At 56.0% G+C, this 25,784-nt stretch overlaps 1 protein-coding gene across 1 annotated transcript in view; it reads right to left on the bottom strand.

The window, feature by feature from the left end:
- Window positions 1-24,518, bottom strand: part of CAPRIN2 (caprin family member 2) — a 41,918-nt gene extending 17,400 nt beyond the window's left edge. The window contains exons 1-9 of the mRNA XM_044679312.1: window positions 24,366-24,518; window positions 21,705-21,943; window positions 20,628-20,710; window positions 18,458-18,625; window positions 12,845-12,888; window positions 6,432-7,220; window positions 5,202-5,324; window positions 4,652-4,733; window positions 2,182-2,237 (exon numbers count right to left, since the gene is read on the bottom strand). Of these exons, the coding sequence (XP_044535247.1) occupies window positions 2,182-2,237; window positions 4,652-4,733; window positions 5,202-5,324; window positions 6,432-7,220; window positions 12,845-12,888; window positions 18,458-18,625; window positions 20,628-20,710; window positions 21,705-21,943; window positions 24,366-24,518 (1,737 nt within the window). The remainder of the gene's footprint in view (window positions 1-2,181; window positions 2,238-4,651; window positions 4,734-5,201; window positions 5,325-6,431; window positions 7,221-12,844; window positions 12,889-18,457; window positions 18,626-20,627; window positions 20,711-21,704; window positions 21,944-24,365) is intronic.
- Window positions 24,519-25,784: the final 1,266 nt, after the last annotated feature.

The following is a 25,784-nucleotide window of genomic DNA, read 5'->3' as shown; positions in this document are numbered from 1 at the left end:
TCTCTCTCTCCATCTCTCTCTCTCTCTCTCCCTTTTCCTCTCTCTCTCTCTCTCTCCCTCTCTCTCTCTCTTCTCTCTTCTCTCTCTCTCTCTCTCTCTCTCTCGCCCCCTCTCTTCCTCTCCCTCCCTCAGATTTCTCTGGGTCTTGGGCTCCTAGTCCTAAACCCCTCCCTCATTGTTTCCCCCATTCTGGCTTCGGGGGTGGGGGGGGGTGTCTGGGGATCCAGGCCCGGGTTTTTGGAGCGGCTGGACCTCTTCAGCCTCCGTCTGTTCCTCGCTTCCTACTTCTGGTGGGAGGCTTGTTTTGCAGCTCGTCTCCCTCGAGTCCTGGAGGCAGGACCGTGTCCCCAGCTGAGCACGTGCCCGACGGGAGGGAGCATCGAACAAGTGCTGGCCGTGGTGGGAGCATCCAGTGGGATGGACTTTGCTAGCCGGGCTCCTGAGGGACTGTGGGAGGCGACATGCAAAGGCCGGGATGGGGATGTCTAGGGAAAAGGAAGCCGGAGGAAACGGGAATCAAGCGAGCCTGTTTGCACAACCCGGGGACGGGGACGGCTTGCTGGCTCTGGGAGGGGGAGGGAAGGCGGGAGGGAGAGAAAATGGATACGGCAACGCGGGAAATACCCTAAACAAGTAATTAATTAATTTTAAAGAAAGTTTCGGGTTGATTCTTCAGACTTCCAGCAGCTCAAGGGCTCGGCACAAGGACAAAAGAACGAGGGCCGACTTCTGAGGCAGCTCCATTGTCTCCCCGGAGCGGGAGCCCAAGAATCCTCTACTCATTGGGGCGACGGCTGAGCCTTCAGAAACGCTATGGTGGCGCGGCCCCCCCCTGCACCCCTTAACTCAGGCAGGCTGTGAACGGGGAAACCCCCCTTCCTGCTCCGGGGACTCCCGAGGCCAAGACCATCCTCGGGAGTCCTTTAGGTGGAGACAGACAAAGCGGGCCACACCGACGGCCTAAGCCGAGGGTCCCGGGCAGACCCCCAATGCCTGAGCGCGGGAGTCCCCTGCACACTGCTGTAAAGAGCCCTGGGCAGGCGCGCCGGGGGGCTCGTGCTGTCTCGCTGGCCAGGAATCCCGTCTTACCAATGAATCCTCCTTACTTTCAAGCTAGGCCTGGAGCCCTCTCATTCCTGAGGGAGGTCTCCTTCCCGAACCAGGGGTTCACCATTGCACCCCCAGAACAGTGTGAGACGAGGCAGGGCTAAGGTCTGCGGTCCTGGGATTTTAAGGGAGGCATCTCGAGGGTCTCGGGTGGCCCTTTAGCCTGTTTGCACGCCCCGAAGGCCTTCTGGATTTTAAACGTGCCCGTAAAATTCTGGGGCGACGCTAAGGCCACGATGACGCCCCTCGGTGTTCCGTTCCCGAGCGACCCCCTCTAAATGCCCCGGACGGGCTTCTGGTGAGATTCACCCCAAAAGCTGTCCCGAGCCCAATAAAGCCTGGTGAGAGCGGCACCGCGGCCTCGTGCTCGCGTTCGCTCTCTGGCAGCTCCGGCGCTCTTGGCTGACCAGGAGGCCCATCGCGCGTCTTGGTCAGCCCCTCCTGCGAGAGCCACCGCCGGGGAAGGCCCCCAGGGATGGCTCTGCAGCTACGGCTCGCTCCCGTGACGAGCCCGCGGGAGCCGTGGCCTCGGCGGCCCCCGACACGAGGGCTCCACGGCCGGCGGATCCCCCCGGCGGCTCTCGGGCTCCATGGGGGTCCCGCGGCCGGCCTTTACCCCCGACCCGTCCAGGCAGAATGGAGGCTGCTCGGACACAAACCAAAGCCGGAAGCGTGTGAGCCTCGGCCCGCGGCTGCCGCCTGCCCCGGCACCCCGAGTTTGCGCTCGGAGCCCGTCTCCCTCTCGTTACCTGCGGCGTCTCCAGCTCCGATTCGGATCCAGAAGACGCCTGATCGGCCATCGCCAAAGAACCGGCACTCTGCGCCCCAGCCGCGGCCACAGCCTAGAGAGGACCAGAAAAGGCTCCGCTGAAAACGGCAGGCGTGGGCCGCGCACAGCGGCAAGTCCCGGCTCTCAAAGGCTACAGGAAGGCAGGCGCGGCCGGAAGCTCGCCTGGGGGGTCCTTCTTAGCGCTCCGGCCCGGCCCCCTCCCCGGCCCCGCTTATCGCCCCCTCGGACACGGCCCTGGGCACACGGGAGCCTCGCCTCGCCTCGCCTCGCCTCCCACCACTCACCTGCGATGGCTCCTGAAGAAAGTCGCTTTGGCCGGGTCGTGGCTGCTCCACGGGAGCTGCGGAACACACAGAAGGGAGCGTTAAGAGGCAGCAAGTGTCCGCCCTCCCGTGACCGGGACAGTGAGAAGAGCCGCCCAAAGGGGACGAGGGAGCAGGTCCAGCTGCTGCCGGGCCTCACGGGGCTGCGACGCGGGTGTAAAAGGGAAGAAAAAGGCGCGAGGAGTTCGCAAAAGAGCCGAACCCGCCTCGTCTCTGCTTCTCCAAAACGTCCCCTTCGCCTGCTCCCCAGGCCTCGAGCTCCTGCTCTTCTCCCTCGCTAGGGACGTGAGGAGGGAAAGGAACTACGTGTACCCCAATTCTGTCGGTACCCACAGCCGGCCCCGCTTCTGGTGCTCCTGGAAAGGGGGACGAGACCCTCCACCTCTTCTCACCTCAGAAACCAGAAACCCTTCCAGGTGGCGCAGGAAGGGACGGAGCCTGCGCCGAGACTCTTTTTCTGTTCCTTTGGGCCGGGGAATGTGCTCGTAGATGTTGGGGAGGCGAACAGAAGAGGGAAAAGAAAGGAGAACGCAAAGGACAAGAACCATCTGACTTTCGGCTCTGAGCCGGGGCTCGGCGCGCTCTTCCTTTATGGCAAAAACTTGGCGTTCCTTTGTTCGCTCACTCTTCAGACTCCCAGAAGCTGCTTCTGGCCCTTCTGCTCTGCGGCAGCCCCTCCCTCCCAGGGCCCCCCACCTCTCTGTGGCTGGCCCTCGGGGGCCTCCTTGGCCTCTGCTTACTTCTCCAAACCTCCGGCTTCAGCGGTTCGCCCTCCGCCTGCTCCCCTTTCCTGCCCCGGAGCTCGCTCGCCGTCCTGACCTTTAAATGGGGACGTGCTGCCCGGGGACCCCTTCTTCTCATCTTCCTGCCCCCCTCTCCTTCCCCCCTCGGGCCGGCTCCTCCGGGGATCCTTCCCCGTTTTCTGGGGAGAAATGCCGCCTTCCTTGCTCGGGTCGCTTTGCCTGGGACTCTCCCTTATAGCACCGCAGAGACTTTGCCTTTCCCTTCGGCGTCCTCACAGGGGCTTCTTCAAAGCAAGGCGTAAACGGTATCGTGGGGTCGCTGGGCCCGGCTCGGACCAGCCTGCGAGGGCAGCGGCGGCTACCATTCAGGCCGGGCCCAGGCACGAAGCTACTGTCCAAGAGCCTTTCAGTCATTTCCGATGGATGTCCCAAACCGAGCCCAGCAAGCCCCCTCGGCAGTCATGCGAGCCCCAGCCTTGGCTTCCCCTCCCCAGAGCCAACGTGTCCTCGAGGCCCGCCGAGGTCGTCTCTCCAGGAGGTCCCTTCTCGCCCCTGCTGAGCCTTCCAGGGGGGGCTCTTGTCCCTTCTCGCCCCTGCTGAGCCTTCAGGGGGGGGGCTCTCTGCCTTTGTCGCCCTGCTGAGCCTTCCGGGGGGGGGGGGCTCTCTGCCTTTGTCGCCCAGGCCCGGGGCCCTGACCCAGGGACACAGGGCACGATCCGCCTCTGAGCTCTGGGCACTTTCTGTGGCTGCCCCCCAGCCTGGAACACTTCGAGTGCCAGCTCGAGTCCCGCCTCCCCCCGGAACCTCTCTGGGTCCTTCTTCCCGGAGTGCCTTCCTCGAGTCCGTCCCTGCCTGGGGACACCGTCCACAGCTTGTCTGGCTCGGCTGCTCGCGTCTCCCATTCGATGCTCCTTGAGGCGAGGCCCGTCTTTCACCTTCCGGGATGGCCGGGGCTCCGCCGGGGCTTCCTGACTGCCTCGCGTGCTGCTTGTCTGTGGCCTCCCCGCGGCCCCCCAGAACCCCCCGATCCCAGCACACTTGGGGCCTTGCACAGCGCAGACAGACTCAGTGACATCCTCAAGTCTGAGGTCGGGTCACTGAAAAACCAGAATTCAGTGGCAGCAAAGGGACGACTGAGGCTCAAGAAGTGCGGCTCCTCGGCCCCTGGACGCGCACGGGGAGCCCTCTGGGTCGGTCCACAATCGCCTCCTAAGTGTCAGGATCACCGCCACAAAGATGGATCTCGGCACCCAGGAGGCCACCTTCTGGCCGAGGCGAGCCAGCGGGCGGGGATGGGGGGAGGGGTATGTGCACGCCGCCAAGTATAGGAGATGGCAGGATTGCAAGAAAGAGGCTGCGCTCACCCCCTTCCGCCACGCTTGCTCCTATCCGACCTCTTTTTTTTAACAGCTGCCTGCCTCCCGGCTGAGGGTCCGTGCCTGCTCCGAGGCAGAGGAGGGGTCAGGGCTGGGCCACGGGGGCCTAAAGGACTCGCCCGGGGCCCCAGCAAGGAAGCATCTGAGGCCAGATCGGAACCCAAGACCTCTGCCTCTGGGCCCAGCTCTCCATGCCCTGAGCCCCCAGCTGACCACTTCCCCCCGGGCCAGGCCGCCCTTGATGTCGAGGTCCAGAGCGCTTTCCCCACAGAGGCCCTCTTCAGGAAGGGGCGGCTTCAGGCGGCCACCTACCTTCTGGGCTATCCGGAATCCCTGAAGGCAGCTGCGGTGAAGGCACGGCGCTTGGAGGCTGGTCGAAGTCCAGGACCGACTCCTGAAGTGCCCATGAAACAACAACAAAAGCAGAGTGAGAGGAGGAGGCCGAGGCGAGGAGTCCTGGCCGAGGGGCTGCCGGGAGGCGGCCGAGCTCCGGCCCCCTGCCAGCAGCACTGCTCAGACGCGTCAGTGTGGTGGGATGTCGCACTCAGACCCTCCTAGCGTCTGGTAGTGTGTACGGGCTTTTCTCCAAAACCTCCCTGCGTGTCTTAGCATCTATCCCAAGAGCGGGAAGGCCAGGGCAACTGGGGGGAAGTCACTGCCCAGGCTCACCCAGCCAGGAAGGCTCTGAGACTGGATTGGAACCCGGGACCTCCACCCGAGCCCCCCCAGCTGCCCCCCTGAAGGGCCCTGAAGGACGGGCTGCCTCCAGGTCTGAAATTCTAGACAGGACGGGAGGCCGGGCGAGTCCCTCCAAGGCTACCCTTTCAGGGGCTGCGAAGGCCTTGCTTGGGGCTCTTCCTACCTGCATGAAGTTATATGTTCCTTGAATCTGCGTCATCAGATCCTGAAGCTTCTCCTTCCTCAGAGCTGAGTCCTTGGGCAGGGTGGGAGGGGCATCTGTGGCCTCATCCAGAAGCGGAGGCACCTGAGAGGGAGGCCGGAGAAAAGGAGAGGCTAAACGACGGAAGCGGCAGGGCAAGGGTGGCTTCGAGAACAACTTCTTCCTGGCCTTTTCAGGCCAGCCCTGGGCGGCTCCCGCCCTCCCTGACCCACTGCCCCAGGCCAGCCCGATTCTCCCAAGCTGGGATGCCTCCTTGGGGGGCTCACGAAGCCCCAGCTGTGCCTGGCCTCAGGCCCGCGGGAAGGGCAGGCTCGCTTCTTCCGTAAGATCGCACCCCTTCGTTTCTGCCATTTGGAGCCCAGAGCCAGCTCCTGTTCCCAAAGGGAGCCTCCCCGAGGAAGGCGAGGAGGAGCCGCATCCCCAGCAGGCCACATCCCGCTCTCTCCATGCCCTCTAGAGGGGAGGAGCCAAGATGGCAGCTCAGTAGCAGCAAAAGCTGGATGGCCCCGAGAATCCTCTCGATATCCCGGCTTGTTGGGGCGATATCCATCCTCCCAGGCAAATCAGGGACATTTTCCTGTTGTTGGCCCCAGAGTATCATTTGAGGGTGGAGGGGGTCATATTCTTAATCGCCCTTCAGGAAACATATTTTTAAAAATGAATAATAACTTGGGGAGCAGCTGGGTGGCTCAGTGGATGGAGAATCGGGCCTAGAGACAGGAGGTTCCTCCCGGGTTCCAATCTGGCCTCAGCCACTTCCCAGCTGTGTGACCCTGGGCAGGTCACTTGACCCCATGGCCCACCCTGACCACTCTTCCGCCTTGGAGCCAGTGCCCGGCAGTGAGGGTGTGTGACGCACTCAGAGGACTCGTCTGCATGGAGCACAAGTGGAACGCCCTCCCCGAGATGGGGGCTGGATCTAAACTTTAGCTTCCTCAAAAGGGTGACGTCCCACATGGATCGCCGTCCCGTGAGAAGGAGGCGTGCCGTCCCGTGAGAAGGAGGCGTGCCGAAGAGCCGCGAGGACGTTCCTTGGGCTAAAGGGATCTCAAAGGGATCTTTCCCTTCGCTCGTCTAAACGCGCACAAAATACATTTTGCTCCATTTCTATCAAGTGAGGAGTAAAGGAAGTCGGACCCTCCATTAAAAAATCATCCGCACAGGCGAGAGTGCGGGAGGGCCGGATCTCGCCCAGAAGGCCGGCACGAAGGCCAAGGCGGATCTCGGCGCGGGCAGCGTCCGGGAAGCGCAGAAGGCTGGGAGCACCCTCGGCGGGCTGGGAGAGGCTCGGAGGCCCCTCCGCGACGCGCTCTCTGCCCGCTCACGGGACGCGAAGGACCCCCGACTCACCTCTCGGGGCTCCGCCGCATACGGGCTGGCTATCCGCTGGCCGCTCCCCACGAGGCCGCCCGGAGGCCCCCAGGCCTTGGAGGGAGGCTGTACGGGCTGCAGCAGAGGCCGCTTCTGGCCCTCCGCACGGGCTTCCCACGGCTCTTCGTGAACCGGAGCGGGCCAGGACCCCGCGGCCTTCTGCTCGCTCGGCGTGGCAGGCGCCCAGGACTTGGGGGGCCGCTTCTCGGGCTCCGGGGCCTCGTGCAGAGGCGCGGCCCAGGGCTTCTGGGGCTCCCGGCTCTCCTGCTCCTCCGGGCCACAGGCAGCGCTCGGAGGAGGCCCGTCGGCCTCCCAGGGCCCGGGAACGGCTTCCTGGGCCTCAGGCCCTCCCTGCGGATCCCTCCCGGGTGATTCCGGCCCCTCTGGAGCGAGCCGGCCCGGAGCCGAGCCAGCGGGGGCGGCCTCCTGCCGCATGGCGGGATCCCAGGAGCCCGGCGGCTCCCGCTCGGGCGGCCCCTCCAAGTCGGCCAGCATCTCCCAGCACTTGGTGAGACGGGCCTTCCCGGCGTAAGCCTCCTCCCAAGGCGGCTCTGCCTCTGGCTTCTGGCTGGAGAACTGGACCTCGGACAGGTAGCGTCTGTTGAGAAACTGAAGCACAGAAGGCCCTTTAGGCTCGAGGCCAGGAGGACGGCGGCCGTGGGCGAGCCTGCGGCAAGGGGGCACCCGACACCCCCAGAGCCCCAGATCCCATGCCGAGCCTCGCCTGCCTGAGGAAGAAGCGGAAGCCCCGAGAGCGCCCCCTTCCCTCAGGCCTCCGGAGCCGCGGCAGAGAGCCGTCACCAACGGGGCGCAGAACCCGAAGACGCGGGGGGCTTCGCTCGCAGGACCCCGAGGCTCGTCGGCCCGGCCCGGCCCCAGGACCTCCGGCTCAAAGAGCCAGAAACGCACGGAAGAGAACCGGCGCGGGGAAAGGGATCGGCGTTGCTTCTCTCAGACTAGGACGTGGAGGTCACTCTAGAAGACCCCACCTCGAGGCGGCCGGAGCGGAGAAGAGCCGGCCTCGACTCTGTCCTCGGAGCCTGCCTCGCGCTGCGCCCCCGAGCGCGTTCCTCAACACCCCCAGCCAGCCTTTGCCACTGCTGCGTCCAGGAAAGGACCCCAACACGGGAGAAGCCCCCCCAAAAGGAGCCAGAAGCCAGACACTGGGAGAAGAAAGGGGACCCCCTCAGGGAACGGCCCCTCCCCCAAAGCCCCCCAGACGAGATGTCCAGGCCTGAAGGCCAAGGAGGATTCAAGCCAACCTACGGAATCAATTCCTGTCCCAAGACCCGTCATTACAGAGATGGTAAAAACCATTCAAGGATCTTTTAAAGCAAAATTCACCCCGAGGCCCAAACGCTGCCAAACCTCTACAGAAACAGCCGGGAAGAGAAGCAGGAATGAAGGGCGTCGGGCATGATCAGCCCCACAATGACAGCCCAGAGCGGTGACTGCCAGAATCAGGGCCCAGACCAAGAAAGCGGGATGGAGGCCAGCACCCCGGGCCAGTCTTTGACAAACCCAGGAAGGAGATGTCTGAGGACAAGCGCTGGGGGGAGGGGCAGCGAGGCAGCTCAGTGGATAGATGGCAGGGCCCGGGTTCAAATCTGATCTCAGAAGCTTCCTAGGACAACTGTAAGTCACTTAACTCTAGCTGCCTAGCGCTCACCACTCCAATGCCTCGAAGAGCTCCTCGGGGCCAGGGTTCAAGAAAAGAGGAGGAGAAGAAATGCCGGGACGACTAGGGAGCAGACCGGAAAGCAGGTTTGGACCAGAGCCTCAAGCAGCACCTGCCACCATAAACCCAAAATGGGTCAGACGGGTAAGAAGCGCCCCTTCCTTCAGGGGGTGGCTCTGCGGCCACCCACGGCAAAGACAGAAGGGCGCCTCTTTGACTGCCCCGAAAGGACAGACTCTGGGCAAGCAATGCCCGAAGATGCAATAAGGGCAGCTGGTAGGCTCAGAGGGCCAGGCCTGAAGTCTCCAGGAGCTGGGTTCAAATCTGGCCTAGTCCGGATTGAAGGCCCTCACCCTTCTGTCTTAAGGGTCGTTACCTAGACAGAAAGCAAAGATTTAAAAAAACCTGTTAAAGATGCAAACTCAGTCCCTGGCTTTAATTAGGGCTCCAAAATAGCAAACAAAGGAAATAAAAATAAACAGATTCCATCCCATGAAATAGCAAAATTCAGAGAAAAATCCATGTCAGAGTGGATTGGAAGAGAAGCTAGAGTCCAGCTGAACAAAAAGAACCATCAGGGCGCTATTCATCTTAATAGAAAAAGAACAGACACAAAGCAGATGCCTGGACAGGAAGAGATGACCGAGGCACCACTCCCAGGAGGCGCCACTCCCACTCCCAGGAGGCGCCACTCCCACTCCCAGGAGGCGCCACTCCCAGGAGAAGAATCCTAGAAGCAGGGGAAGATCTGCTCAGATGAAACTGTAGTGGATGCATCTATGAACCAGGAGACCTGGAGCAGCCACATGAAGGAATATGGCACCCTGGAGCAAATGGAAACGATCCGGTGACAATCCGGACTGTCCCGGCCTTCAGGGGTTCTCTCATGTAATCCGTCAAAGAGGACACCTCGTGGGGCGCTTAGAAATCAGTAGCCCGGCCCCTGGCCAAAGCACTGACGGGCCCTGAGCCAGAGAACTGCAGGGTCCTGAGGAAGGGTGCTTCAACAACCTCAAAGAGCTGGACGTTGGGGACGGAAAGCCTTGCTCTGACTCTCCTTGATGAGTGTCTAACAAGGTCACGCCGTGGCCAGAGATGGGATCCCTTCCTTCCGCTCCCTCCACAGAAGAAAATGAAAACAGACAAGATGGCCCTTCAGGCCCTCTGAGGTCTAGACCTTGAATCTCTGACATTTGCCATGAGCAACAATAAATGAAGAGCTTGGGGAACTATGGGAAGATTCAGAAGACCTGGTAAAGCAAACAGAACCGGGAAAACAGATGGGATTTCCAACATAAATGCAAAGAAAATAAAGAAATCTCCTACGCTGAGCCAGCTCAGCCCTAAACGGAAGCCCTGAAAGGACGCGTGTGCTTCGCAGAGGAGGTAGGAGGAAGCCTGGATGAAGAATGTGGCACTTGCTATCGGGCACAGTTCAGGACGTGGGCAGCTGCTGGACTTTCCCCCTCCTTTTTTAAAAATCATTGTGACAAGGAAAGGCAGAATTCAGACACTAATCACGTAAAAATAAAAAGCCATTCATCTCTAGAAAGGTAAAAAGAACAGGCGCTGGGGAGGACCAAGATGTCCTACCTGAAGAAAGCCGGAGAGACTAAAATTCCTAAATCCTGCCTCCAAAAACAAGTCACAAAAACTGGAGCAAATAATGGGTGAGCAAACAAAAACGTGTGGGATGAGAGGAAGGACTCCCCTTACTATTTTCCCTGGAGAAGAGGAGGAAAGAGAGTTCAGAGAAAAACTGAAAAGAGAAAAGGATGACTAAAGTGAGCATAAACTTGGAAACATCCTAATAAACCCAGAAGAAGCACACAAGTGAAGTCGAAGAAGTAAATATAACTGAAAACAAAAGCCTCTGGCTGATAAAAACCAAACTGGTTTGGGGAAGGCCAAGGAAAGGGAACTAGAAGCATTTATAGTTATATGAGAAGGAAAAACCAGCTCGCCAAAGATCACCTCTCAAGGGCAGGGAAATAGGAAAAGGCTCGTCCACCTGGATTCATGAATGGATTCCAGAAAAAATTTAAAAAGCAAATATTTCCACTGTTCTATCAACTAGCTGCAAGGCTAGCTGGAAGGCAGGGGAGAGGGAGGAAGGCCCCTTGGCAAACACCTCTGAGACAAGCCGAGTTCTGACAGCTAAGCCAGGCAAAAGAGAGAGAAAACGTGATATTCCATAACGAATATTGATGCCAAAACGACAATCAGCAGAGACTGAAGAAATACGGCTTTGAAATTGTTTGCTATGAGCGGTGAATTGAGCCAGGCATGCTGACTGACTGACGGCGAGTTCGTATGGAGCCCTAAAACAAGAGAAATGGAGGCGATCTGCAAGAAGCTACAAGGAACCTTGATTCGGAGGGAGGGAACCTTACCCTGGAGAACCAACAAAAGGAAAGCGGCCAGCTACGAAATACCCCCCGCCAGCCCTCCCAGGAGAAAAAGAAAAGGCAAAGACCCCCTTCGGATAATAAGACGCACGCAGGTCTGGGCAAGCTGCCCATCCGACTGCACCTGAACGCCACTGCCAGGCAATTTATGGAAATACGAAAAATCTAAGCTGTTCTTATTAACAGTTGGCCTTCCCAAAGACAGTAAAAAGATAATATTCAAATGGCTCAGATTTTGGGAAAGGCCGAGATGACAAAAGGAAAACTTTGTCGAACGTGATCCCCAAACGGAAGGCTATGAATCTCAAGACGAAATCATGGAAACTAGGAAAGAAGAGGCTCGGTGCTACGAATATCACACAGAACTGGATGAAATGAAAAAGGGAGAACTAAGCCCAAAATGGACCCAGTCGTCTCGGTTTCCCAACCAAGCGAAGAACACAAAGTATGCTGGAAAAGTCTTTCCCGGACAAGAGCTGTAGGAAAAGCTGGACAGCTGCCCGAACCAACAGCGGCAAGGCGGTAGGAACTCGCTACGGATACGGCGCAGCGTCCTAAGGGAACGAGTGAGCCAGAGAGAAGAGTCGGGCAACTTTTAAATGCTAACGTCGGGGTGGCTAGAACGTTAGCATCAAGAAGACCTAAGGCTCACAGTCTGACCAGGGCAAGTCCGGTTTTCTGACCTGTAAAACAGGGATAACGACAGCATTTAACCGTACAAGGTTGTAGTAAGAAGTAAATCAAATAATATATGGAAGACACTTTGCAAATTGCAAAGTGCTGAACGATAGTATCATAATTAGGTGCGAAAGAGATTATACAAGCAGAACCTGTTTAACAATATAATTTTTTAAATTTTTAATTTTTATNGTTAGGAAAATCATTTTGGCATCTGAGGGGAGGGATGGATTGGATTAGGGAGAGAGATGAGACAGGAAGACCAGTTAGAACTATTTATTGCAGTAGTCCAGACTAGAGGGCCTGCACTGGGGGAACAGCTGTGTGTGTGGAGAGAAGGGAGTGTATAAGAGATACCATCAAGGTGGAAACAATAAGATGTGACAGCAAATTGGATATGTGGATTAATACGAGAGAGATGGACCATTTAGGAACTTTGAACAGCGTACTTTTAGTTGAATATTGAGTTCAGAAACTGTAAGAGGAGATGAAGTGGAAGCATTGATCATAGATGGTTTTCCCAAGATATTTAGCCATGAGGGCCGCTAGGTGGCTCACGAAATAGAGAGCCAAGCCTAGATAGGGGAAGTCCTGGGTTCAAATGTGGCCTCAGACACTTCCTAACTGTGTGACTCTGAGTAAGTCACTTAATTCCCATTGCCTAGCCCTTACTGCACTTCTGCATTGGAAACAACACTTACTATTGATTCTAAGATCACAGTAAGGGTTTTGCTGTTTTATTTTAAACAAGGGAGCAGCGAGGTGGCTCAGTAGATAGTCTGGCCTAGAGATAGAAAGTCCTGTGTTCAAATTTTGCCTCAGACACTTCCTAACTGTGTTACCCTGGGCAAGTCACTTGATCCCCATTGCATTGCCTAGCACTTATCACTCTTCTGTCTTGGAACCAATACACAGTTTTGATTCCAAGGCAGAAAGTAAAGGGTTAAAAATAAAGATGAATTAAAAAAGAAAAAGAGGGGCAGCTGGGTAGCTCAGTGGATTGAGAGTCAGGCCTAGAGACGGGAGGTCCTGGGTTCAAACCCGGCCTCAGCCACTTCCCAGCTGTGTGACCCTGGGCAAGTCACTTGACCCCCATTGCCTACCCTTACCAATCTTCCACCTATAAGCCAATACACAGAAGTTAAGGGTTTAAAATTAAAAAAAAAAAAAAAAGAAAAAGAAACTCTTGCAACAAAAATGCACCGTTAAGCAAATTCCTCCATGGGTCGCCCCCCCAAAAAATATAGGCCTTAATTCTAGAAGGGGGTCCATCCCCTCTCTGCCAGGATTCGTCATCACTGGTTCTCTGGGATCAAGTTAACTAAAAAGTTCTACACAAGAAAAAGCCAACACAACTAGAACCAGAGAACCCATGAACGGGGGGAACGTAAAGGACGGTCTCGTCAGAACTCTTCCCCCAATGCCGATCACCAACAGAGCAATGAGAAAAGCTGTTTGTCAACTCTTACCTCTTGCGGTTGTATCTCAGGCTGGGTACATTCCATAAGAGATTCTGGGGAGAGAGGAGAGAACGTTAGCTGAAACCAGGCAAAGATTCTTCTTCTTTCTAACCCGGATCGCCACAGAAAAGGGAAATGGCAAATGCTGGAAGGGATGGCGAGGAAAAGAGGCGCGCGGCTGCCTGGCCGGGGAGCAATTTGGAGCTTTATCCTCGAAAAGCATCGTCTGACCCAGCCATACCTGTACGAGGTTTGCGCCCCAAAGAGATGGAAGAAGAAGGAAATGTGCCACACGCACACAAATACTTCCAGCGGCTTTGGGGGACCTACAGGGATCCCCGTGGATCGGGGAATGGCTGACCAAGTTCTGGCTTGTGGGAGTGACCAGGCCGGTGCTGTCAGAAACGATGAAGGGGCTGCAAGGCTCACAGGACCTGGGTCAAAGGGAGCGCGGTGGGGAGAATAAAGCGGACGGTGACAGCGCTGTTGTCCGCCAGAGTCGACACATCGATCAAGCACGAAAATGCCTTCTGTCTCCGGACGGGAGACGGACAGGCTCAGACTGAGCGCAGCACCATTTTGTCTTCCTTTCCTTTTTCTTGGAACGTGGCTGACATGGAAACATGTTAGCACGACTTCCTTTGTGTAAGGAGTGTTGTACTTCTTGCCTTCTCAATGGATGGGGGAGAGATGAAGGGAAGGAGAGAATTTAGGAGTGAAAATTCTCTGTGGCATTTTTCTTATTTCTCCCTGGTTGGTGGTGGGTTTTGGTTAGAGCCAGATAGAAATGCTGATGGTTCTGGTGGATTTCTGTGGCACCCCGACACCCTATCATGGTTAATCACCTCAGTTTTGGTGATGATTCTCTGAGGTTTTATTTCCTTTTTAAAAACTTAGTTGAATTTTCACTCCTAAATTGGGACACTAATGCATTGCTGGTGGAGTTGTGAATGGACCCGACCATTCTGAGGGCAATTTGGAACACTGCGCAAAGGGCTACAGAACAATGCATAACCTTCAATTCAGGAGGATCACTCCTGGGTCTGTTTCCTAAAGAGATTTTTTAAAAAGGGGACAGGACCTACTCCTACAAAGATTTCTAGCTGCTCTTTTGGCGGTGGGACGTCCATCCGTTGGGGAATGGCCGAACCAACTGCGGCACAGGCTGGTGATGGACTAGAAGAGAGGATGAGCTGCGAAGACCGGCGTGAAGGGATGCAGAGGGAATGAGCAGACGCAAGAGAACAGTGTGCACAGCAGCAGCAACAACGAGGATCCAGGACGATTCTGAGGAACTTTGAGCAAGAACGCTCCCCGCCTCCAGAGAGGACTGGCCGGGCCACAACGCAGGTGACGCCTTCCTACTTTTCACTTTTTTTCTTATTTGAGTTCTCGGTTCGGGGCCTTGGTTTTAGACGATTATTCCCTTACAAAAATGAACACTCTGGAGGCGTGTTTTGCATAACCCAAACCGAATCTGTGTCAGCTGGGGTGGGGGAGAGGGCGACCATTTGGATTATATTTCTTTGGAAAATTTGTGGAAATTTGTTACTGCTTGTATAATCGAAAAAATAAAGTTCCCAGGATTCCCGGACGTCTTCTTTCATCATTACTTTACAGTTCAGTCATACTCCATATATTATCATTTTTTCAGCCATTTCCCAGCTGTCCTGGAGGCAAATTAAGGCGCCTCCCCTTAGGTTCTGGTTCTTTTATTTTGTTCTTCCTCTCCCCCTTGTATCAGAAAGTTTGTTTTGCTTTTGGGCTCTCCCAAATTTTGCCTGTGACATTCCTGAGACTTCCCATTTTCTTCTATACTTTTGACCTCTCTAAAACTTCCGGGCATCCTGCGGAGTCGTCGCTGTCCATTCAGTCTATTCTCAGTTTCGAGTTCATGGTTTGGGGCAGATGCCCCCCTTTCCCCTCTGCCCGCCCTCTCCTTCCAATTCCTTCCTCAAGCGCTTTTCTTTTCATTTCGCCTCACGGCGCTTCCTCTAGACATCTGCATGTAGTCCTTGCAGAAAACATTTTCCTCGCTGCGTCTCTCCCCTTCTTTGGGGAATTCTAGTTTCCCCATTTTTTACGAGTTATCGGTCAGTGTTTTCATTGATTTTTTTCATCTCTCTGTGTTTAGTGGCTGAAGCCGGGTCTGATGCTTCGGCCAGACGGCATCACCTGGGGTCTTGCAAGGACTTCTGCCTCCTGGGGCGGAATCTTTGAGGTGTGGAATCTCGGGGAAGGGCGTCAGAGGCCTCCGAGTCCTGCTCCTCACCACAAGGGGCACGGCTGCTCCGAGGGGCTCCCCTCGGGGGAGATTTCTGCTCCGGTGGCCTTCTGTGTCCTGACTCTGGTCGTGCTGGCCCTCGCTTTGCTAGAGGTGCCCCCTTCCCTGCCTCTGGCTCTCTGAACGACTTCTTGGCAGCTCTGGAGTGGAAGGTACCATTTCCTCCAGTTTTTCATTGGATTTCTTCATTCTTGGGCAGTCGTGTGAGAATTTTAGGCCTTTGCTAAGTAAGACAGGGCTGTGGGAGCTGGGTCTACCTTAGCCTGACCAGGCAGCCATGCTGGCCAGAAACAGAGAACACTTTTTAAGAGGAGGCTAGCACGACGCCTCTGCTTTCATTAACAGAGGCAATTCTTGGATAAGGACATTTCTCTTGCCGCTGTAAGACAGAACCTTCTCTGCAACTGACTGTCCAGGATCACACAGCTGATGTGACTATAAAAACATATTTTAATTTTTTTTATTTTTGAAATATTTAAAAGTGTATCTCTAAAAATATTTGTTAATTAAAAAAACTTTTAAAATTATAAATAGGGGGCAGCTGGGTAGCTCAGTGGATGGCGAGCCAGGCCTGGAGACAGGAGGTCCTGGGTTCAAACCCGGCCTCAGCCACTTCCCAGCTGAGTGACCCTGGGCAAGTCACTTGACCCCCATGGCCCACCCTTACCACTCTTCCACCAAGGAACCAACACACAGAAGTTAAGGGTTAAAAAAAAAATTATAAATAAATCAGAGGCAAAAATTAAAATCAAGCCTTCCTGGTGCTGAGGCCAGCTGTCTCTCCGCAATGGCACACGGCCTCTCAGTCATCTTTTTAGAGCCAAAAAGATCAATTCATTTAGAAGAACAAAAAGGTCTAGAAATGAGGGAAACGTAACCACGAAGATGGAGAGCTCGGCAGGCTTTCCGCTATTATCAAGCAGCAGAACGCTCTAGTGCTTTTAAGCAGAAAAGCAGAACGTGGAGCCGCCTGGAAAAGTGAGGATGGAGAGGCTTCGGGCCTTGCGGACAAGGACTCTTTTTGACAAGAATCCCTCGGAAATTCGTCAAGCAGTTTGGCCGGCCACAAGCACATGAGCGCATCCGTCAGCCGCGGGTGCTTGATCAGATTAGAAAAAGTCACCATTTCAAGAATGAGGCCACGAAGGGGCCCGATCGTGAGCACCGATTGGCTTTTTAAGCAGAGTCTGGGAGAGCCAATACAGTAGACACTTGCACTCCCCAGACTTCTGAAAAGGCTTCCCAGCAGCGGATAAAAGCCCACAGAAGTGCAGCGGACATCTGTGGGATGAGAATGGCTGCCTCGGCCGATACCCATAACGTCTCACTCCCAAGATGCACCAGGAAGGGACACAGACAGGACTGGGCAGACGTCGCCGCCCCAGAGGCCGGCCAGGCTCTAAAGGTCTGGCCTTCAAGAGGTGGCCGCGTGAAGAGCGTCCCCAGGAGGTCTCCCAGGAGGTCCCCAGGAGGTTCCCAGGAGGTCCCCGGGAGGTCCCCAAGGAAGTCCCCCGGAGGTCCCCAGCACCAAAAGAAACGCCATTCGAAGCCAGACAGCGGCTCGTTTGGCATCATCGGGCAAAGGTCAGTGGGAAGCCAGGCCCGCAGAGGGAGCTGGGCCGGAGGGCCGGGAAACAACTCGGCTCTCTTCTGGGCTTGCACTCCGAATGACACGATGAAAGGGGCCTTCCTTTCCCCCACCCCAGCCTCCTGCGTGGGAGCCCTAAGGAGCAAGGCGGAGCGCACGCTGGACACCGAGGCACGCGCAGCGGCCCGCGGCAGCGCCCGCTAACTGGGAACCTTCCTGGGTGACCACAACTGGTCGGCAGGCGGAAAGAGTTTTCTGGATGGAGAGAGATGCAGAGCCAAGAGGAGAAGCACAGAGACTCCAACCACATAAGTGAAAAGATGACTCAAACCACGTTGGACTCCATAATGGGAAAACCCAAAAAGGTCCTGGAAAACACGGACTTCTTAAAAAGAGCTCCGAACTACGAAAGGAGAATATTTCTATCTCGTCAGACGAGATCTCTGTACTGGACGTTTGGGGTGGTTTTTCCTTGTCACGGGGAAAGTCTAGTCTGGAACAGGCGGTGGGAAATAACTGACCGAGACAAGAAGGATCAATGAAAAAAAAAAGGTAACCTTCACTTTCGGGCTTGGAATCAATACTAAGTATCGGCTCCAAGGCACAAGCACAGGAAGGGCTCCGTAACTGAGGTGAAGTGACTTGCCCAGGGTCACCCAGCCAGGAAGTGTCTGAGGTCCTATTTGAACCCAGGGCCTCCCGGCTCCAGGCTGGCTCTCCATCCGCTCAGCCACCTCGCCGCTGCCCTTCGAGGAAACTTTTAAAAGAGAAAAGTACGGAGGAGATGACTTGCATGGGGAGGAGCCGCACGATTCCCAAAGAAATAAGAAGCAAGAAGGGAATGAAGCAAAAATGCAGTCAGTCTACTGGCCCGTGAGGTGAAGGCAAGGAAGGGCGATTCGAACAGCGAGCACTTACAGATGCCTCGCTCGGTGTTTTCTAAACCCGTTTTTCTTGGGCACAAAGTCATGAAAGGCTGCTTTTGGAGCGCTTAGAATGTTACTAAGAATATTCTCTGCTTTCCAGAACGGAGGAAAGTGGTTCTACGACGAGGATAACTTCTGTGAGCAACACGAGTAGCCAAGAGGATGGACAAGAGGCCAACTGTAACTCGGGAGCGGGAAGGAGGCCGACCCGTCCCCGCAGCGTCCAACAGAAGTCAGAGCAGACGGTTTGCGGGGCTGCTTTAACTAGTTTCTGGATGTGGCCTCCAAAGTAAGGATGGATTCTGGCAGAAACCGATCCGATGAGAACTTGGGCCCTGCTCTAGCGGATCCTCTTATAAAGAGCAAAACCCACCAGCGTCGTCCGCTGGGCAATTCTGCGTTACTTCACCCCTTGTGAAAGGCCTGCCTGGCTGTTTCCTTGCGTGAGCTCCTGGGACGCTGCGCTACGGCAGGGCCGGGGTGAGCCCATTTTTAAGCGATGACATTCTGGGGCCATCTGTTCCCGTTCAGCTCTTTCCAGGTTTTGCTGAACTTCGATTTGGCCAGAGCAAAGTCTCTAACAGCCGGGTCTCACCCTCAGCTTGACAAACTTAATCTCTTTTCCAAAAGCAGCGGGAGGAAAGCCTTTAAAGCTCAACCTCGAATCTCCCTTTCGGTTCCCAGCCTCTCCTGGAGGCAGCAGCACGGCACGAGACGGCTCTCTACCTTGGGGGCTTCCCAGCAACGAGGACAAATCCCGATGAGGGACAGCGAGTGCATACAAGCGGCTTGGGGAGAGCGAGCGGGGAGGACGCCTCACAAACCTGATTCCTTAGTGGAGTCCGGTGGCAGTGACGGCTTCTTCTCCGACTTCCCCGGCCTCTCTCCCTCCACTTCTTCTTTCTGCTTCAGAACGCTATTTCGGGGAACTGGAACACTTTCGAAATAGCCAGAAGTCAGCAGTTTTGACAACAGATCTTTCATGTGTTTGTCTAAGAAAGAAGGACATAACAATTAGGAACCATCGGAAGTATGTACGTACATGTACACACGCTGTCTGTCTCTGTCTGTCTGTCTCTGTCTGATAAAACACGGGCATGGATACAAAACAAAACAACACGCTGTCATTAAGCCTCGAACGCTGGGGAGGCCCCTTCTGGGTCCACAAGAACAGGGAAGGAGGAGAATGTGACCACCAGCTAAGCCCTGGTCCGTTTAGACGCCATGCAGAGTTTCACAGAGTAGGAAAACAGAAAGCAGGCTGGGGTGGCAAGTCGTCTCCCCCAGGCTCCCATAAAACAACGGTCTTATGAAGGGCTTCTCGTGGGCACCTTCCAACACCAGAATCTACAGGGAGGCCGAGTCCCTCCAACTCCCTCCTTAGAAAGAGGCCTGCGCCCCAAGTGTCTCGGCCAAGCCCCGAGAGCGGACGTCTGCCACGTGCCGGGCGATGGAAACCAAGAACACGAGAGCTTCCGCCCTCAGAGAACTTCCGCTCCAGTGGAAAGAAAGAGCATGCAGAGAGAGAAGGAAATCTGAAAACACGGACAGGACGTGCTTTCCAATTCGGGGTGCACTAAGAGGGCAGGGAAGGAGGAAACCCAGAAGCGGGTGGTCGCTAGCAAAAGATGTCACGGAGGAGGACAGAGCCTTGAAACAATGAGAAAGCTCCGGCAGTAGCAGGTGATTCGTGCCTAACCTGGAACAGGCATCAGGGGAGTGGAGAGGAGGATTATGGGGAGATGCTGGAGGCCAAAGAGGGACAAGATCTGGCAAATGGTTGGCTGAGGGAGAAGGAAGCATCGAGGATGCCCAGGGGGTGCCTGGAAGTTCTACGTTCATTCAAGCAGCTTCTTGACCCGGCCTTCATCATCTGTCCTGACCACAGCGGCATCCGCATCAGGTGCTGCGGAAGCGGGGCAGCATCTTCTCAAAAGATCTCTGGCTTTTCCTTTGCAAGCTGCAGGGTGCGGAGAGACCGTCAGTCGCCCTCTTTGGAAGGAAGGAGCTCTTCCCCAAACACCCAGGCTTCTGGCCAGGCTGCTCTCCGCGGCAGGGACAGCCGGGGTCCTCCTCAGCTCAGCAGACGGGCACCAAAGGGAGTTTTCTTCCAGCGGCTCCTAAAGATTTTGACCCATTTTGATGCTCTTGGGAGCAAATGGAAGTTTGAAAGAGGGGGTGGGAAATGTAAAGGGTTGTTTCTGGGCCCTTTGTGCGTCTGAGAGAACGACAGGATTCCGCTTGGAATATCCCGTGGGGAAATGGTGATGCTGGACTGGACGGGAGCCGTCCTGAAGACAAAGGAGCCCAGGAGAACGGGGGAAGTTCTGAAGGGCCACCGTCTGCAGGGAAAAGAGAACGGGAGGCAGAGAGAATGCTCAGAGTGGGCATGACAGACGGCGAGCGGACAGACGCCGAGGAGCAGCCAATGGGCAGAGAACAGGAGGATTCCGAAAAGGCCAGCAGAAATGGCACTAACCCACCCCGGGTCACTCGGGGACGTAAATGTCAAAGTCAAAAGCCAGACGGGCCTCTACAGCAACGGGGACAGAAAGCTTTTTCCACACTGGTCTCATTTTGTGAGAAAATTTAGGAGAAAAAAGTCCTGGAAGGAGGTGGGGCCTCTGAACTCCATCTAAGGGCAGAGCGTCCACTGGTGGCCTTCACTCCTCTCCAAGGGCTGCCAAGCCAAGCTGGAGAAATCACAAAAGCAGGCGGATAAATCCACTACAGATTCGGGTTACAGAGGGGAGCGGGGAGCTCAGTGGATGGAGAGCCAGGACTAGAGGAAGGAAGTCCTGGGTTCCAATCTGGCCCCAGACATGTCCTAGCGGGGTGACCCTGGACAAGTCACTTCACCCCCATTGCCTACCCTTACCGCTCTTCTGCTCGAAGCGATACTCAATGTCCTTTCCGAGAAAGAAGTTGTTAGAAAAGACCCAAGTTCACAGATCCAAGTCTGCAGGCATGTACAGTCAGGCAGAAGAGACTCACATGTTGTTCCTACCACGGCCTTCTCGCTCCCCTCCAAGAGGTCCCAGAAGTAGAGGGACGACTGCTCCATCTGGTCTTCCACGCTGACAAAGAAAAGCAGCAAAACAGAGCAGGCTCAGAATTAGGTCTGGCAAGGCCTCTTGTTCCCAACCTCAAGGCAACATTCAGCTTAAAAGGCCGAAGGCGACTAGCCACGTGGACGTCCGGCCACGTCCATTCTGAAACCTCTCCCTTTAGGGGACAGAGAAAAGCAATCTCTGGGCGAAGGACTGGCCACTGCCGGCCCTCCACGTGTTTACACAAAGGCACTCTGAGGAACAAAGGACAATTCCCAGGCGATGGCTAACTCCTGCCTACTAGAGTCCGATTCCCTTTCCAGGGTGACGAGGCGGATAAAAGTTCTGCGGAGCCCAAGGTAAGGCCCGTCCCCTAGCCGGGACAACGCGTACGTGGAGACGGCGGAGGGGCCAGCGCGCCCAACCGGCAAGAAAGAGGCCAAGAGCTGGCGTTCGTGGAGATTTAGAATGTTTAAAAGCACGGAGGAACTGTAAACCCACGTTAAGGGAATAAAACAAAAATGCACGGAACTTTCCAATGAAGAAAAAAGTCAATCAGGAGTATTTGTCCAAAACAAGATGGAAATCTGGCTAACGGGAAAGGCGTGAGAAGGGGGAAAAGGCACCAAAGCAAGGGGGCTAATGGAAATAAAGCTGCCATTTGCGCTTTGCTACGGGTGAACGTCTGGTTTTCCCCTTGGGGTGAAGGCAGAACGCCAAGTCCTTCTCCTTTTTGCTCACTGCAAAGGAGGAGGCATCAGGGTGCCAAGGCTCCGAGGTCATCCAAAAGGCTCCTCAGAGAGACTAACGCTGGCCGGCCCCTCGGGCGGCCTTTTTTAAGATCAGGGCAACCCCATGAAACCCCCTGAAGAGGAAGGAAGGGACTCGTTCCCCAGCCCAGATTTCCCCCTTACAACGCTTAATCAGAGATGTGCCGTTCCTTACGGCACGACCTAATTCGTCCCAAATTCGTCCCAAATATCGACAGACTAAGAGGAAATTCCCCTTCCCGTGAATGTACCTTAAGCTCTCGTTCCTCTCGGGGCACGTGAGTTTGGAAAACTTAATGAGGTAGTCTAGTTCTCTCGAAGGCAAATACAGGGCACCATTCGAGCCGCCTTTGAAGTCCTCTTGGACGTGTTCTTGGGTGAAGTTCTGTAAGACATACTGAACTTGAAATATAGTCCGGAGCTTCTTTTTCTCCGCCTCGAGCTTTAGCAAGTGCTCCCTTCTCTGAGCCTTCTTCTGGGCTTTCAGGAGCTATTAAAAACAAATTCTGATTAAAGCGGGCCGCCATCTGTCCCCGCCGCTAGCCACTCCACACCCCCAAAACGGGCCGGCAAGACTCAGAGCTAACCAGGGCTTCGGGGAGCTCGTCCGCCCCTCCTTTTACGGGCCTCGGAGACGAGCCGGGTCCGGCCACGGCCTCCCCCTCCAGATGGAGCCCCCGCCCCCACGGTCGACCTATTGTCGAGCTCCTGGAATGGTCCTCTCCGGAAGCTCGCCCAGAACCTCACCCGGCAGCTGAGAAAGCGAATCGCATGCGCAGCGGCCCACCATACAGTTTGCCGCTAAGTGCTTTTCAGGCTACCAAATAAGGCTCTGAGCCGGGACTTCTGTAACGTGCTGGAGGTCTAGGAGGGAGCCCAGCAGCCCTTGTCCTTGGAAGGCTCACATGCGGAGAGGCTCCGAACAGGCCGAATTCAGACCAAGGGACCGAGGCGGGGGAAGGAGGACCCACGCTTGTGGGGAGGGAATCGGCCCCTGGAAGAGGCGGTGCCTGGGCCGAGTCTGGAGGGAAGCCAAAGAGTCTAGGCCAGGGGTCGGCACCGTCGGGCTCTTTCTGCAGGCGCTCTTACGGGAGCCGCGCTGCGAGCTCTGGACGGCTCTCAGGAAATGACCTTTTAAAAAAGGTGGCGTTTAGGGCTCTCCCGGCCAGAAAGGTGGCCGACCCTGGGCCTGAGAGATGGAAGCTGGGAAGAAGAGCAGAGCAATGTTTTCCGGGTGCCTTTTGGATACAAATAGGCAAGCTGGGAGTAAAACTGAAACAAAAAGGAGTTAAATCTCTCTGGCGGGGTCGACCCCTCAAATCCAATCAAACTCCTGGACCAGGATTCTATCATCTACCAGGAGGAAAAGCAAAAGAAAACACACACTTTCTCCTAAAAAGGTGACCGACTTTTATCAGAATAGCTTAAAGCAAAATTAGGTCGACGATGTAGGGACTAGATTTATTGTTGGACTAAACACACATCCTACAATACCTAGATATAACAGATAGGCTGACAGACAGACAGACAGACAGTAATCCTAGCTGGGTGACCCTGGCCAAGTCCTTACGCCCCCCCCCCCCGGCCCAGCCCTCACAGCTCTTCTGCCTTGGAACCAGTACAGCATCGATTTTAAGATGGAAGGCAAACACGGCCACCTCCGGCGAGGCCTTGGGCGAACCTGTGCCCCAGGCAGCCCGCTGGCCCCCAAACTGTCAGCGCAGAGCAGGGCTTTGCTGCCGTGGCTGCTTACTCACAATGCATGTCTGACCGGCCACCGCAGAGGCCCCGAGAGCACCCTGGCCAGACGCTGCTTTAACCCCACCAGCTTTCCGGTCACTGGATACGCGTGAAAACAAATGACACAATCAATCTGTCTCGGGCTCCTGGCCGGGCGATTCCATTCACATAGGAAACTTCCAGGCGGACTGTCTCCCCGTCCGAACACAATGACCCTTAAAGAGCTGCCCAGAGGCCCGAGAAGCGGGTGGACTGGCCCGGGCACACACGGCCAAAAACGCCTCAGAAAAACGACCGGAATCCGGGCCGTCCCGGCTTTGCGGCAGCTCAGCGTGCGCGGCGCCTTCAGGACAGACTCTACCTACGCCACGAGCGGGCCGAGGACTCGGGCCCAGGCACTAACGAGGGGACGGTAAAAAAAGCGACCGACAAAAAGGTTCAGAAGGACCAAACGATGAGACAAGAGCATCGGAGGGGGCCGTGCAGGGCCCGAAACGCAGACGTCTCCCGGGACAAACACAAGCGGGACAACCTCTCGCGGCAGACATGTTCCAGCAGCACTAACTACAACGGCCGCCTTTAAGTGTGAAACAATCTCCCAAAGAGGCCGGCAGGCTAAAAGCCCTCAGGGGACATCCCGAGACGTTAGCTCCCGAGGGAGCCACAGCAGCAATCGGGACTTAAAAGAAACAAAACTGACGGCAAACAAATCAAGTGAAAACTCAGTGGAAAACCAGGCTTTGGGGAACAACGCAACAAACCCTGGTTCCAATCCTTGAATGGAGCGGAAGAAGAGAGGACTCCGAGGAATTTCTAGGCGCCTGCCTGGCTCTCTCCACCAGCCTGCCTCCCCCAAGAAGATATCTTTAACACACGCAATCCTTAGGACTCTCCCGCTTCCTTCGGACTCCTCCCACCTCCTGAGCCCCCGCCCTCCTTCCTGGGAGAGGCCCCAAAACCGAGACGGAAATGGAACCCTGAGAAGCTCAGGGTCTACCGTCTCCGTCTTTTTGATCCCAGGTCAGCGGAGAAGGACCGGCTGTGAACGCCCCAAGGGCACCCCGCTGGGAGCAGCTCTAGTTTTTTGGTCTTCGGGGCTTGGGGACCCTCAAGCATCCGCCTCCCTTTCGGGAGCCCTCTACAACCTTGCTGCTTTTCCTGAACCCACTTACGTCTTGGCTGAGTCCAGAAAACGTTTTCTGAAGCTCCTTGGCAAATTCCAAGTTATGCAGCACTTCTTCGTACTTTTCTACGGCCTCCTGAAAAACAATCAAAAAGCAAACGTTTAAGGTGCGGTCGAGCCGCTGCTCTCCTGATCTCCTCATTCAGGATTCAGAGGCTGCATTCATTCCCTGAGATCCTTCCGGGCCAGAACCCAGCCCAGAAACGTAGATGTTTGAACCCGAGTCTTGGACGTTCCTGGCCAAGCAGGAGGCCCCACCGGCCAGACAGCCCCTCTGCCGGCTACACTTGTTAAAGGGCGACTTGTCTGTCTCCTTCCAAAAGGAGCGTCATTTACCACCTCCGGCCCTCGATGGGCCCCGTCCGTCCATCCGTCATTCGAGCACCTGCTGCGGCTCTGGTCCAGATCCTCATCTGGACCAGAGCCGCAGAGGTGCGACATTGCACCGATTCTACGAGGTGCCTCTCGCCAAGGACGGAGTTTCTTCAGTGCCCTAAAGTAAAGGCACTCCTTCGGGGCAGGGAGGCAGGTCCGCGTCCAAGGAAGGAGACAATCCTGCGGGAAAGGAGCATCTAACGGGGAAGCCAACCAGCACGTCCATCCACACACGCGCTGCGACGAAAGGCATTGCCCGACAGGAAGGAGAGGCCGGGACAGAGAAGGCTGCGGGGGCTGCCTGTGGCGGGGCGCCAGACGGGCCTTGGGCTGCCCTTTAAAGGGGGCCGCAGGAGAAGGAAGGAGGGCAAAGAGACAAACGGAGCTCTTTGGGAGGGACGGAAGGGTGGAAGTCAAAGCGGGGGGGAGTCGTGGCCCGAGAGGGTGCGACAGGTTTTCAAGAGCTCTTTGATGCCAAGAGGCAGCAGAAGTTACTGTGGGAGGCCGAGGGGCACCCGACGGGCTACTGGGACCCTCTAGACGGGACGCTGGAAGTGCGTGGGAGAGCCAGCTTAGCGGCACGCTCCCTGCCAGGTCACTCTCACCAGTGCGCGCACTTCTCCCTCGACACGGAACCTCCGGCAGGCGAGCGAGATGGTGCCAAGCTCAGCGGGCAGAGGAAGAACTCGGGGAAGGCTCGGGCACGTTCAGAACACGTCCCCAGCGCTCTGCTTACTAACGCTATGAGCGGCGACACCCGGAGAAATCCGCGTTTCCGGGCTGACCTCGGTGCTGTTTCTCCAGGGGTGGCCACCGTAGCTCCTCTGAAGACTGAATTATTCTGGGTGTTTCTGGAGAGGAGAGAGCACCCATCTTCTGAGGGCCAGATACGGCGGGGCACTGACCAGGAAGAGAAGAGCAGCCGGGGCGATCATCAACACATGAACTCAAACATCGGGCCAGTCCAGGAAATGAATGTTCTGTGGCCGACTAAATGGGTCACTCCGCAGTGCCCGGGGTGTGAGGATTGTCC

Source organism: Gracilinanus agilis, chromosome 5 (assembly GCF_016433145.1).
Source record: "Gracilinanus agilis isolate LMUSP501 chromosome 5, AgileGrace, whole genome shotgun sequence".
Classification (NCBI taxonomy): Eukaryota; Metazoa; Chordata; class Mammalia; order Didelphimorphia; family Didelphidae; genus Gracilinanus; species Gracilinanus agilis.
This window is presented reverse-complemented; position numbering and strand designations above follow the sequence as displayed.